Source organism: Chinchilla lanigera, unplaced genomic scaffold, assembly GCF_000276665.1.
Source record: "Chinchilla lanigera isolate Chin_1 unplaced genomic scaffold, ChiLan1.0 scaffold00047, whole genome shotgun sequence".
Taxonomy (NCBI): Eukaryota; Metazoa; Chordata; class Mammalia; order Rodentia; family Chinchillidae; genus Chinchilla; species Chinchilla lanigera.
Genome location: NW_004955448.1, coordinates 16,569,378 through 16,582,988, shown reverse-complemented (window position 1 = coordinate 16,582,988; position 13,611 = coordinate 16,569,378). Strand labels below are relative to the sequence as shown.

At 38.8% G+C, this 13,611-nt stretch overlaps 1 protein-coding gene across 11 annotated transcripts in view; it reads left to right on the top strand.

The window, feature by feature from the left end:
* The window catches only part of Zbbx (zinc finger, B-box domain containing), a 108,593-nt gene that overhangs the window by 42,281 nt on the left and 52,701 nt on the right, over nt 1–13,611 (top strand). For all 11 annotated transcript variants that reach the window (XM_013518646.1, XM_013518639.1, XM_013518641.1 and 8 more), the window contains 2 exons: nt 9,790–9,948; nt 12,458–12,529. In XM_013518646.1, coding sequence (XP_013374100.1) covers nt 9,790–9,948; nt 12,458–12,529 — 231 coding nt within the window. The remainder of the gene's footprint in view (nt 1–9,789; nt 9,949–12,457; nt 12,530–13,611) is intronic.

Below are 13,611 nucleotides of genomic sequence, written 5' to 3'. Positions count from 1 at the left end.
TGTTTTCATGAGAAACCACTTTGAAGATGTCAGTATGTAATACAACAAGCTTTGTTAATTCCCTACCACTCTGCTTGTAACTCTGTACTGTCTGTACTGATCCTTTGCTATTTTGTAAAATGTTGTCTGTCTGTTAGTATTTTCCTCCTTTTATTTCTAAAATAAAAAAAACCGGATAATTAAAATATTTTATGGTATGCAAATGTGCTACATCGGTGAAGGCCGATCGTAAAGCCTTTCCTCAGGGTCTGACATTTAGCTACCTTTTCTGTGAGAAGCAGAAAAGGATTCTAGGAAGAGTACTCATGCAGATGAAACCTGTGCCTTGTGAAGTGTGTCAAACAGGGAGCACGGTGCACACTCAGAGGAAATCGGAGCTCTGGCATGCGATGAGTTTCGTAGCTGGAACATCCACTTGGGTTTCCGGCAGACTTGAGAACGGACCGGCTCCGGGGAAGAATTCTAAACTCACTTGTTTGAGTTACACTGCTGCCCGAACTCCTGCAAGACGGCCCACCAAAAGGAGCAGCTGACGCTGTCCTGTTAGAAACCGACGTGGTGACATTCAGAGGCCCGTGCTAGCAGAGCTCAGGGGAGGGGAAGGAGGAGGACACTGAAAGAGGCAGGGAAGGCAGGCCTTCTACCGCACTGTCAGTAAACGCTGGGAAGATGTAGTGTTTCGGGGAGATATTGCACACACGTGACGGTTCGAGGGAGTAGCTGCAGTACCAGGGTTTAACCCAGAAATGGCCGGAATCTGTCTCCAAGGGAGGGAGTTTTTCTGCGATACTCTCGCTAAGGGGAATGTTAAAGATAAAGCACGTACACAAAGCCCAGAACCTTGCTCGGCTGCTATGAGGTCCATAGAAGTGACACCGGATATAAGAGCATTCTTTTAGTGGGTGCTGCATGCACTGGGTTTTATTAGTTCAGATAAATTACTAGTGGAAATCAACTCTGTTCTTATACTGTTACATTTGAAGCCTAGAAAACAAAGTCAGATTAATTACAGTGAATTCAAAGAATTATTGAAAAGGTTACTTTGGGGGCAGGGATGTTTACAGTTGCGGTGAAATAGGACTGAGTACAACCCCCACGCACACTGTGCAGTTGGATGGGTTCTGACCCCTCGCACGATGTGCTCACCGCGGTTCCGGCGATCGCCCCCATCCTTACTCCGAAGGTTTCGGGGACCCTTGACCCGTGTGTGTGGTGAGAGTACTCAGCTGGACTCGGAGGTACACTAACTGAGATAAGCCAGGAAGGAAGAAATAATAGCGCATAATTCCGCTTCCACAGGGCGTCTAACAGAGCTGACCTTTTAGAAGCGGACACAGAATAAGTGATTGCTACTGGGGAGAAGAAAGCGGCGAAAGGGAGGTATTTTTCAGGGGCTGTGGAGTTAAAGTTAACAAGATGAATTTTAGGGATCTACCATTCAACATTATGTTTATAGTTAATAATACGGCACTGTGCATTTAGGACTTTCAAGAGCAGTACAGTAATATTTGTTTGGAAAGATTTGTGGAAAATGAAGCAGTAAATTACAGTTTTAGGTTTCATTTTATTAGAGGATGTTTAAAAGTACATACTACTTTATTCTAATACAGGATAGTACAGAATATCAGTTTTGGAAGGGACTGTTAACTTTTTTCTTGGCAAAACTATTTCAAGCCATGGAGACACTTTAGTTTTAAAATTTTATTTTCTTTTTTTCTTTTTTTTGGTTTTTCTCCGGTACCGGGAACCGAACTCACGACCTTGCGCATGCCAGGCAGGAGCTTTTGCCACTGAGCTAAATCCCCAGCCCCTTAAAATTTTATTTTATTTGTAACTTACTAAATTACTTTCATTTGAATTATTTTCCATGTAAAAGTTTAAGTGAAAAATGTTATTCAGTATTGGGGATTTTTGCTGTTGCTTATATCAGTTCTAATTGATTATTTCTACAATCCCAACTCTATTTTTATGGTTTATTTGTACCAAATCCAGTTATCTCAGGTCAAATTATTCACACTAAACTTAAATTGGATTCTTCTGTCAGTTTTTAGGCAATAATAAGTCTTATATATGCCAGTTAAAAGAGATCACTAGTTTGCAAATATCTGAACTTCTTATCAGTGAAATGGATGCCAGGTATTGAGAGTCTGCAATCTGCACGTCACCTATGTTGTCTCTAATTTTTTTCACAGAGCTTGACAAGATTTCCTGTAGCTTTGATTGTTTTATATTCACTGGTATTTGTTGTATAAAAATTTCTAATTTTGATGCAAGAGCAATACTTCATTTAAGAACTAAATATGAAAAATTTTGATTGCTATTTGTTAGACTTTCTTTGGCTAAGTCTAAAAATTTGTTATTCAAATCACTGCCTTTAAAATCATCTTTTCCTCATGTAGCTCAAATATGAATAATTGCTGAAAGAAACCAAGTCAGCTGGATACAGTGTACCTGTAATATTAGCTGAAAAACAACAGTCATTGCTAAGATGATTAATATAGTATATAATCATATGGCATCAAAAATTGCAAATAGACAGTAAGTTTGCAGGTGCGGATTTCCCGTGGTGCTTTCTTGCTGCTATCCTGGCTGGCTGTTAAGATTGCAGTCTAAGTAGAATATTTTAAAGTTGTAATAAAATTTGAAACACACAATTACTTGACCCAAATCTTATAAACATTTTTCTAGGAATTAGGTACTTCAAATATTTTTGACAATGTTATTTTCTGAACAATTGTATTTATCTTGTCTTATTTGAAAATATTTAAGTGTTTAATAAAGTGTATTCATTATTTTCATATTATTTTATGATAGTACTGATTACTGATCCTAGATTAGTGTTATTTGCCATCATTTAGCTATTGAATTCTAAGTTACATTTATAATAAATTGCATATCTCCAGATTCTTGTGCATTTTAATCTCTTTATGTGTCAAGGAGGAATAATAATATATAAATCTTTGATAATAAAACTTGATGAAGATCAGACACTTACAGGAAGATAAGTATAAAGGTGTCTTAAGTTCTACTTAAAGTGATGTGTTGCTGGAATAAGAAATAAACTGCAGCCAAGTGAATCTGAAAATTTCCAGTATTTGATTCCTTTCTACCTTGCAATAAGTACAGTAATTGTTTCATGCCATTGATACTATTTTTTACTTATGGTACTAACATATCTATTTTGGGAAATAGGAAGAGCAGAACTAGATTTAAAAAAATAATTCTGCTGTGAATTTTCTCATGGCAATATTCATTTGCTCTTTGTTTACTTTTCTTTTTTTAATTTAGGTATTTATATATGGACTTCTCTTTCATTTATTTTTCATTTCCAGTTGTCTACTATATAGAAATTTCTGCCCTCTCTTAAATTTTCTTTCTTTTCTTTACCTGAATTTAACTTTATTTTCTTTTTAGTCATAACCATAGATGAAGTCTTTGATCAAATCATTTATGAGTATATTTTTCTTAATCTTTCAGACAGAAGTTGGGGTTGGCTATGGTTTTTGAAGAAATATGTTTATAACATTGTTTGTAAAGCAGGATTTGTCAAAACTAGATTTGCTCTAAAAATAGGATATATTTGATAATTGAGAAAAGTAGAACTAATACTCACCTTTTTCATACTTGTTTAATGAATTAGGATGTTCAAAGTATGTATTTTTGTAAGTATGTTACCTTCATGCTGGAAATACGTTTTACTAAATGGAATATAACAGTCTTACTCGCCCTGCTGACAGTCCGTGGCGGTTTGAAGACTCCCTGCCTGACCTTGCTCCCTTTCCTTCCTCTGCCACACGGCTTCAGCACAGATAGTTCTGGGCAGCAAGAGTCTTACACTTTTGTCACAAAGCGACGCACCCAATGCATTGCGTAAATAAATTATGCTGGCAAAGTACTTTTTGAGGTTTCTTTGGAGAAATAAATCTTGGACAAGTGGTTTGATGACTTTTGATTTTGAAAAGTTTACTTTAAAAATAAAGCTTAATTCTTCAGTACACATGTGCTTCTGCTTAACACACCATGTGGCACTGGATGTCCACTCCGGAAGATATATCAGACAGGAAGTTTTGAGAGAAAAGCCTACGAGGAGGCCACTCAAATCCTACAGCTCTTTGTAACCAGCCCTGAGAGAGGTGTGTGCGGGGGAAATCCTAGTTAGACACTGGAACACACACCTTGAGGACTTGTGCTCCTTCTGTGATATGAATCTCATAGTAATTTCCTTTGAACAGAGATCATTGTATTAAAAAAAACATGAATCAAAATAAGCCTCCTTTGGGGGACTTGATTTTTTTTCAATTCTTTATATGTTATAGACATAAATCCTTTGTCGGAGGGACAACTGACTAGTTTTTCCCACTCTGCAACTTGTGTTTTCACTCTGTTGATGATTTCTTTTGTTGCTCAGAGGCTTTTTAATAAGGTGAGATCTTTGTTGATTCTTTGTAGTATTTCCCATGCAGTCTGCGTTTTGTTCATGAAGTCTCTGCCTGAACGTATGTCTTTAAGACTTCTACCTATTTTCTCTTCCAGCAGATTTAGTGTTTCCTTTTAATGTTTGGATCTTTGATCCATTTTGATTTTAGTGCATGGTGATAGACGTGGGTCTAGTTTTAGACTCAGTCCAAAAGTGGGCATCTGAAATGAACATATGCTTCTCTGATGAAGAAATACACTAGGCAAATAAATACATGAAAAAATGTTAAACATCATTGATCATTCAAAAAATGCAAATTGAAACAACACTGAGATTCCATCCCATCCTAGAAAGGATGGCTATCATCAAGAAATCAGCCAATAACAAATACTGGAGGGGCTTTGGGGAAAAAGGAACCCTTCTCCACTGTTGATGGCAGTGTAGAGTGGGGCAACCACTGTGGAAATCAGCGTGGAGATTCCTCAAAAACCTAGAATTAGAGGTTCCATTCAACCCAGCTATTCCCCTTCTGTGTATCTTCACATCATACCACAGTGATACATGTGCACCCATGTTTATAGTAACACAATCTGTAATAGCTAAATCTTTGGAGCAGCCTAAATGCCAGTCAACAAAGTAATGGATACAAATGATGTGTGTTTTTATATAATGGAGTAGACTCAGCCATAAAGAAGGATACACTGGAGACTTTTATAGGTAAATGGATGCAACTCAAGACCATACTCAAAAGTGAAGTGAGTCAGACCCACATGTGTAAACATTGTCTCACTGGTGTGAGATACTGGAAGCGCAAATGAGATGCAAAATGTACGGTAGATACTATGAGTTGGGAAGAAGCTGTCCAAAAGAAAAGTGAAAGTGATGGAGTAAAGGGGAAGAAACACAAGGGAAAACACACACACACACATGCACGCGCACACACACGCACACGCACACATGCACGATAGTCATGTAACTAATTTCTCTTACTGAGAAGAAAGGTTATTGCTAATGTAATTTGTGCAGTACTTCACGCTTCTATCTTTTGCTCTGAGTGGCTGCTATGGACAATGTGCAATGCATTAGTCATTGTTACTCTCCTGCTAACCAGATGTGAAGCTCTGTTCTATTTTATTGCTATTTTCCTTCTTTTTCTCTTTAAAATAAAGAAGAACGTGCTTTGTTAACCCATTATTTTAATTTCAGAAATGTCTTGCAGATCCTTCATCTACACCTGTAGTTCTTCTAGCTAAGCTTAATGCAGGGAATGTGTGATTGTTTAGGCCATCAAAACAGAACTTGTACTATAAGGAGTTACTTATATATTTTAAACTTTTTTCTTATGGTATTTTTGTGTTATGAAGATTTGGGTTTATTGGTAAGAACGCGTGTGTCTAATCACTGATAAACTGTAATGTGTTGAGAGAAAATACTGTAAGACTAGTACAACTCTAGAGTTATACAGATGTTATCTGTCCCCCTATTTACCAGTTCCCTGTGAGTGAAGGACATCAGTGAAACAAGAAACTGAACTGGAGAAAATATTTCACAAAGGAAGTGTTTTGTTAAAAGCCCGGTTTATTAAAAGGGAGCAAAGTATTTCCATATAAATAATTTTAAATTTTCAATAAATTTATTTTACTTTTTGTTATTAAATTTAAATTCATTTTTACCAGATACATGAAAACATTATAATCGTATATTACTTCATACATTTAGTATAGAATTTAATCTTCCTAAACAACGTTTTAAAGTTATCTAAATCCCAACCATATACAGTATCACACCAATAGATTTACACAAGTTGTTCCAGAATGCATTTTCCTCTCTCTTTCTCTGTACATTGGTGTATCTTATCCCTGCCTTTATTTCTATTTTGCTAGAAAATACAAATGCAGTAATTCTTCTGTAGACATAGGATGTTCAGTTTTTCATGAATCAGTGGAAGTTAACACTATGGAAGGAGACATGTTCACTTGTTTCAGACTTGCGGGGTGATGTGTCTGTAAGCCCTGGGTGAACTGCCTTGAGGTGGAGCCGGGTGGGTCACAGAAGGAAGCACGGCGGCGTCAGCATGGTCGTTCACGTTTACTCCTGGATAGGCAGGGATGCGGGTGCTGACGATAGTTAGAAATCTGAAGCACTGACACTGCCATAAAGTACATCATTTCTTTCTAACTCAACGAAAACTTTGCCTCTTAGACCTTAACTTTCACAAGGTGTCATCTATTCCAAAATGCTATAAAATATCAACCCTCTTTACTTTGATTAATGATACATTGTCAGAGTGACGAATTCTTCTAGAGTGTAATTTGAAAGATAATATCATTCTAAGGGGAAGAAAAAAGTTCAGGTAAGAATTTAGAACAGTTCCGAGATGAAATCCTCGCATCACACAGTGCAGTGAGAGCTGTAGGGGAATCAGGAGATGCTGGCAGTAAATCACATTCTTTGGCTCTATTTTAAGCTTCTACCCCACAGCGAAATATGTGATTTACTCTGCGCCCTGGAAGCTGTTTTACTTTGATTTTAAAATATTTTTAAGATGTAGAACAATTTTTCAGGTAATTTTATACATTTCCAACCCCTTTTTCCTGTTGCTGGCACGCATTAGCACTGCTATATGTATATTTTCGTATTTAGCAGATGAAAATTCTTTGACCTGAGTTTTAAAATTCAAGGATATTTTATTAATGTATGGTACATGTTATACTTAAAACATTTATTTTAAATAATCTAACACAGTTCTGTTCATTGGTTATTACTTAATAATAGTAAGTGAAAATTTTGTGTGTGTTGCAAATCTAGATATTTTAAGTACAAACAAAAGTTATCAGGAATATGGTCTCAACTATTAATGACTGTTAGCTGTGGGGATTTCTGTATATGAATTAGGAGGAACCTCCAAGTCTTACAATTTAATGTGTTGTGACTGTAATTTAGTTTCATGTACTTGGTGAAATATAAAAATGAATAGGAATAAACAAAATAAAACAACTCAATCACTTATTATTGGATAGGCAATGGTGCACAGAATTATAGTTTTGTGGGTTTTTTTCAAAGAAAGGAACAATATCCAAATCTATTAGATGTAACATTTAGTATGTTCAGTTTCAGGAAACTACAGGTAAAGTTCATGTTTTATATAATGTAGGCTAATGTGAATTTATTAGGGAAGAGGAGTTAGACTAGAAGAAGGAAGACTTGAATATAATTCAGCCCCAACAATTTATGGCCACTTGACTCTGACCTGCGCATTCTGAATTTCAAATTCTTCTCCATATAGTGGGAATCCTAAGTTTATGACCTTTTGTATAACTGTCTTACAATTAAGAGAAATAAAACATAAATGTACAGTCTTAAAGTGGAGAAAAGTAATAAGTAAATGTGATATGTCCTAGGAAAAAACATACCTATTTATTGGCATTTTATTTATTTCAGTCATCTCTTAAATTAGCAGGGCTTAAAATATTCAGATATAAAATTTAATTTTATGAAATATTTATAAAGTTCATTGTATTTTTAGAAATAAGTGTGAGTTTTTGCCATTTCCAAGTTTTTAAAACTATACTTCCCAAAAATGTTGTAAATTTGTTGAAATAGTAATAGCAGGATTAATTTAGGAAAGGAATAATCTTTGTTTTGTGTTATTTAAATAAACATACACTTGATAATTCCTATCTTACGAACTCCATATAAAAGTCATACTCTTGATTTTGATATATTGTAAATATAAAATTAAAACAACATTGTAAGTGCCTTTGAAATTAATACCTTTTTAAGTAATTTGAAATCAGGCTTATACTGCTCTACTGTGCTTTATAATAAGGCAATTTTGGAGCAGACAATATAGGTCTGTACACGGTGTGGATAGCAATATATGTACATAGATCATGTTTATCACATTTCATGGGTATTTTATTAACTCAGTCTCATACTTGAACATCACTGGTTAGGTTGATATTCACTGATATTTTTTTTCCAGAGTCAGACTCTAGAGAATTTTAATAGATTTTCAAAAGGTCATAACTGGAAAGTTTCAGTGCGATTGTGGCTATTTAAATTGGTAACTAGATGAAACCTGTGAAATAAATGTACATGCATAAGAGTACAAAATACTTACTTCAGATCCTTGCTGTATTTTTTTCTGTCTTGAAGACATTTGCTAACACAAAGCCCTACGTATTTCGTACCGTCCTAATGCCGGGTTCTCAGACAGCCTTGGATGCTGCTGGCTCTTCCCCGCGGATTTTAGTTCCAGCTCAGGTGCTGTCCTCAGGCAGATCAGAACAGGCGCTGTGCAGAGACCTTGTGGAGAACCGGGTCTTCGCGAGGTCTGCCTGCTCCTCAGCAGCCCTTCTGAGCACGTCCAAAATAATTTTTTAAAATAATCTTTCTCAGTTATTTACTAACTATGCAACACTTCTCCTTCTGCCTCGAATTCACTTTTACCACACACTATTTGTTAGGTGGTATGGCAGCCATGTAAAACTTTCTCTTTTTAAATATGAGTTTTTCTTTTGGGAGCTTATGTGTTTGGATGGGTTATAGAGAAGCCAGAAATGATGCAAAATTCGCCTGGTGTTGGTGAGGAGCTTCTCAGCAGGTTAAATCCCAGCAAGGGAGGATGATTCCTAACGTTAGGAGGGGGAGGCTCAGGAACGGGCTTCTGGACCCCAGGGAACACCTTGGCGAGACTCAAGGAGAAGCTGACAACTGCCCGACAGAGACGATGGAAGGGGACAGACCCTCCTGCAAGCGACGCTTCGGAGCAAACGCGACAGTGAGGACCGGCTGGAGCTGACGCGCGCTCCGTGCATGCAGCACTTTCGGAGACACGTTTGGACAGTGTACACTTTTAAGTCCAGATTTATACCAAACTCTTATCACTAAGGAATACTCACTGCTGCTTGTTCAGGGTCCCAGGGGATAGCAGCTTTGTGCACAGAATATCGACATGCGGGATCAGCATAGTGGAAACGCCGTGAGTCAGAATTGTAGCTGGGGTCACTTTCCTGCCCCGTCACCCACTCATTACGTGACCAGCTTGTAAAACACCCCAAGCTTTAGTTTCTGTACTTCTGATAAAGAGGTACAAAGTTACACTGAGCTATCCCGAGGGTTAAATGATACAATGTTCTCAAAAGGTTTAGAATGGCACCAGTCCAAGTAAGAGCCCTCAGAGACGGCAGCTGGCACTATTACACTGGCCAGTGAAAACGACAATCTGATTGTTGAAATATTAATTGGAATTCATTGAATTTTGTGGATCACAGAATGCCAAGAATTTGACTTAAAGTTTATAAATTACTTAGGCTGACTCTCATGTATGTCTGCTGGGATGTTCGGTCACACTTTCCCTTTCCTAATAGGCCAGATCTCAAGTGTTATCCAGGATTTTGGACGTGGCCCACGGGTTCATAAAGGAGGTTAATCCAGATGAAACCAAAGCAGAGGGCAGTTCTGTGAAAGGGACCAGCAGGACTCAACACGTGCCCAAACCTCCAGCCCTGAAAGAAAGCTGCTCCGAGGTAAGCCGAGGAAAATGGGGTAGGACGTTCCCTGTCTTACACAGCGGTGATGGCTGCCCCGAGTACATTAACCTAGACATGTAGCGTTTGGGAGATCATTTTATCACTTTGCTATTAAATATGGACTTGTTTTTATTGATCAAATATACCTGGACTACAGAAATACTTTCAAAGAAATTGCTTCGATTCCACTGAAAACTGACCATTTTGATGAATGATTTTGCTTATATGACTTTCTGAGCATTTCTATCATGTCAAGAATTGAAAGAATATTTAGGGGAAATATTAAAGTGAAAATCCAGAACACAATATGACTATTTTATATTAGTGACTACAGAGACGAATGTAAACATACAAAAACCTGCCAAGTACTCCAGGTGACAGGCAATTTAGCAGTCATTTAAAACCAGGTTTACACCAACTTTGGGCAGCTATTCAGATGGACTCCAGGCCTCAGGATGTGCTATGTAAGCTTGTGTCGCTCATGTGTCTATTTTTATGAGACTCGTTCTGATTCCCGAACAAGAAACAAACTGCAGATCTTGATCTAGGTTGTAATCCTGGTTCTGGCGGAAACCGCTTGCCGTTGGCCTGCAGCTCAGACGCTGCTGGCCCCTGAGGCAGCCACGCAGCTTCTTCCTCGGTGTCCAGTCTCTGTTGAACTTAAGGCTGTTAATTTTTAAACTCGTGCTTATGGAATGTAAGAACAAATACATTCCATGGCACCCAGGACTCTTCCCCAGCAGAGGAACGATGGGGCGTGGTCAAAGAAAGATTATCCCCTGGAAAACACACAGTTATTAATTCCCCTGCGCGTCCCCACCCAGGCGTTCTTGCCACGGTCTGAAGCATTTGTCCTTCGTGCTTTTAGCTGCGCTGTTGTGGCTGCCGCAATGCTCCGGATCAGTGGGAAGCTTTTGCCTGCCGTGGTCACGGCTTTTGGGAATAGCCAGCGGTCTCACGGTTCTCAGTCAGGTGGATCAAGCACACGAGGACGCGCTGTGATATCTTTGTGAGCTTCCTTCATTTAGATGACTCTCACTGAGTTTTGATCACTTTTTTTTTTTTTTTTTAGTTTTTTTTTCCGGTACCGGGAATCGACGGTGATGCTTGCCAGGCAGGCGCTGTGCCGCTGAGCTAAATCCCCAGCCCCTTGATCACACTTTGTAAAAGCACGAACGAGGACATTTCAGAACTGCTTCAGAAAGTGGCAGTAACTGTGTTTGGAATAAGGGGGTGTATTTTAAGGGCATTAGTGGCTGTGTCTCTTACTAGAATTTATTTATAAATATTTAAACATTTACTGATTGAAGAATCACCATTTATATGCTTGAGTATTCCAAGAAAGTCAGCATATTTTCATGCATTTCACTTTGTAATAGATCTGCTAATGGTATTTTGTGAAGAATTGCTGAATGACTTATTGCCTCATAATTATAATATTCCATGGAGGATGAGGCGCCATCTTAAATATTTTACACATATCATCTCATTTTGTCTTTTTTTTAAGTATATTTTTGTCAGACTGCAGAATAGTGGTAAAGATTTTTAATAAATTGTCCCTGGTTTTACTAATGGCAGAATTTAGATTTAAACTTGGTCTTCTGACTTCAGACGACCTGCCTCATAAAGAATTTATTAGCGTGTGTTTTAGGACACAGCGTTGGCATTTGTCTTTGGGAGCGGTTGCGTACACTCAGCGTATTTCCTTTAATTGCCATTCCTCTCCCGCTCTTTCCCTCTCCCTCGTCTCCAGATCTCCTATGTCCCTCCCTTTACCGAAAGACCTTTTAAAGACTGTGCAGAGGTGTGGCTTTAAAGGTTTCTCCCTCATTTCTGCCGCTTCACCTCACTTACCCCATCAGAAACAATAGTGATAATTCAATAGCAAGCATCTACCAAACGCTTGGTGCTACGCATTGTGCTTAGTGCTTTACTTATCATACGTAATAATCACGATTAGCGCGTAAGTTTTGTATTCTAATTACCTTTGTTTAATAGAGGAAAAGGGTAGAGAAAATAAGTAACTAGCCAAACTCAAAAGCTATGAAACAGACTCCTTTGAGCTTTTAATTTCTGTTTAGCTTTCAATATTTTAAGGTTTTTGTGAAATGAACTTTTTAGCCTGTCTTTTTTAGTGACATATGTGTATGTGGTACGTGGTCACTGCCCTCACTGTTGGGAACGGGTTACACGTACACACTACATATGAGCAATTTACTTCCCCTCCCTCCCCTCCCTCCCCTGCTCCTTCCCACCTCCGCAGTCTGCCTCCCTGTTGCTTATCATCGACTGTATCTCTTACTTCGCTCTTTATCAAGGTTCTGTGTTCTCATGTAAGAGGAAACATTTACTCTCCACAGGTAATTGTGTGTGCTCTGCGAACTCTATCACATGGGTTAATTTGTGAACCATTAGTTCAGTGGTTTCCTCCAGAGGTGTATATTATAATCAACCAAAAAACATTAAAGAAATAGACCTGACTGATTTCAGGATATCTTCCTTTCAGGACATCTTCCTTGAGGGAGAAGTGATGTCACATCTAGACTTACGTGGTGTTACCAGCTCCTCGGGAACTCAGGTGAGCATTATTGGTTGGGAATGTTGTCACAGACCACAAGTTTTATTTACTTTTCTGTATTATATCTGGGTTAGGGCTCAGGAAACTGATTCTTAGTGAGCACATTCAAACAATTCTTGTGGCCGGAGGAATCACACTCATGCCTAGGTCTGACATCCGTCTCATGATTTTTAAAAATGGATTCAAACCAAGGGTGCATCCCTGGAGAAGAACAATACTCATGAAAGAGCTTGCTTTTTAGAGGTTGACACCCGGCTTTGGGATACTGAAATATTTAGGCAGTTGTTGCCCTTTCTGATTGTTTGTTTTCTCCTTTCCCCCTTGGGGACATCTCTTACAGAGATGTGATATCTTGTATGGTAGTGATTACAACATAAGATATGCATTGCTTCTTCATTGGGCAGGGTTAGGGGAGCGGAGTGGAAGTGATGTACTGCAGTTCTAAGGTGAAACGTTTTAAAAGTTTTTTTGTTACCCTCTCGCAGACATGGAGGAAGCAGGCATTCCAAAGTAGGGCTCTAATTACGAAAGTGTGACCTCTCTGACTCATTTTCGTGAGAGAGCTGCTCTGGAGGGCAGCTGGAATCAGTGTGTACTTACGCCATTTAGTATCAAGGCACCAGGTTTCCTGTGCCTCTTCATAATCAGCAGTTTACGGGTCCAGATACACCGACAGACTGCGCACTGGCTACCCATATCTTCCCAATCCCTCCTCAAACTCAAGGTCATCGGACTGTGTTCTTCCGCTGCCCTGCAAAATCTGCAGAAGGTACCGCTGGTGGTGCCCTGTGTAGCTTTTAAAGCGCATATTTTCTATAATCCTTCCTGTTCCTTTTTGCACTTCCAATCCATATGCACATCCGTTATGGTTCTCCTCAGGCTTCCATGAACAGCATAAGCACATTGCTTGAACAGCAGATTCATTTTCTGGAGCCTGCGAGTTCCAGATCAGGGGTCTAGCGAACTCGGTTTTGGTGAGGCCCATGGATGCGAACTCTTGTTGTGTCCTTGTGAGCTCTTCCTCCTGGCACACCTCAGGGTGGGATAGAGAGAGAGGAGGAGAGGAGGGGAGGGGACAGGAG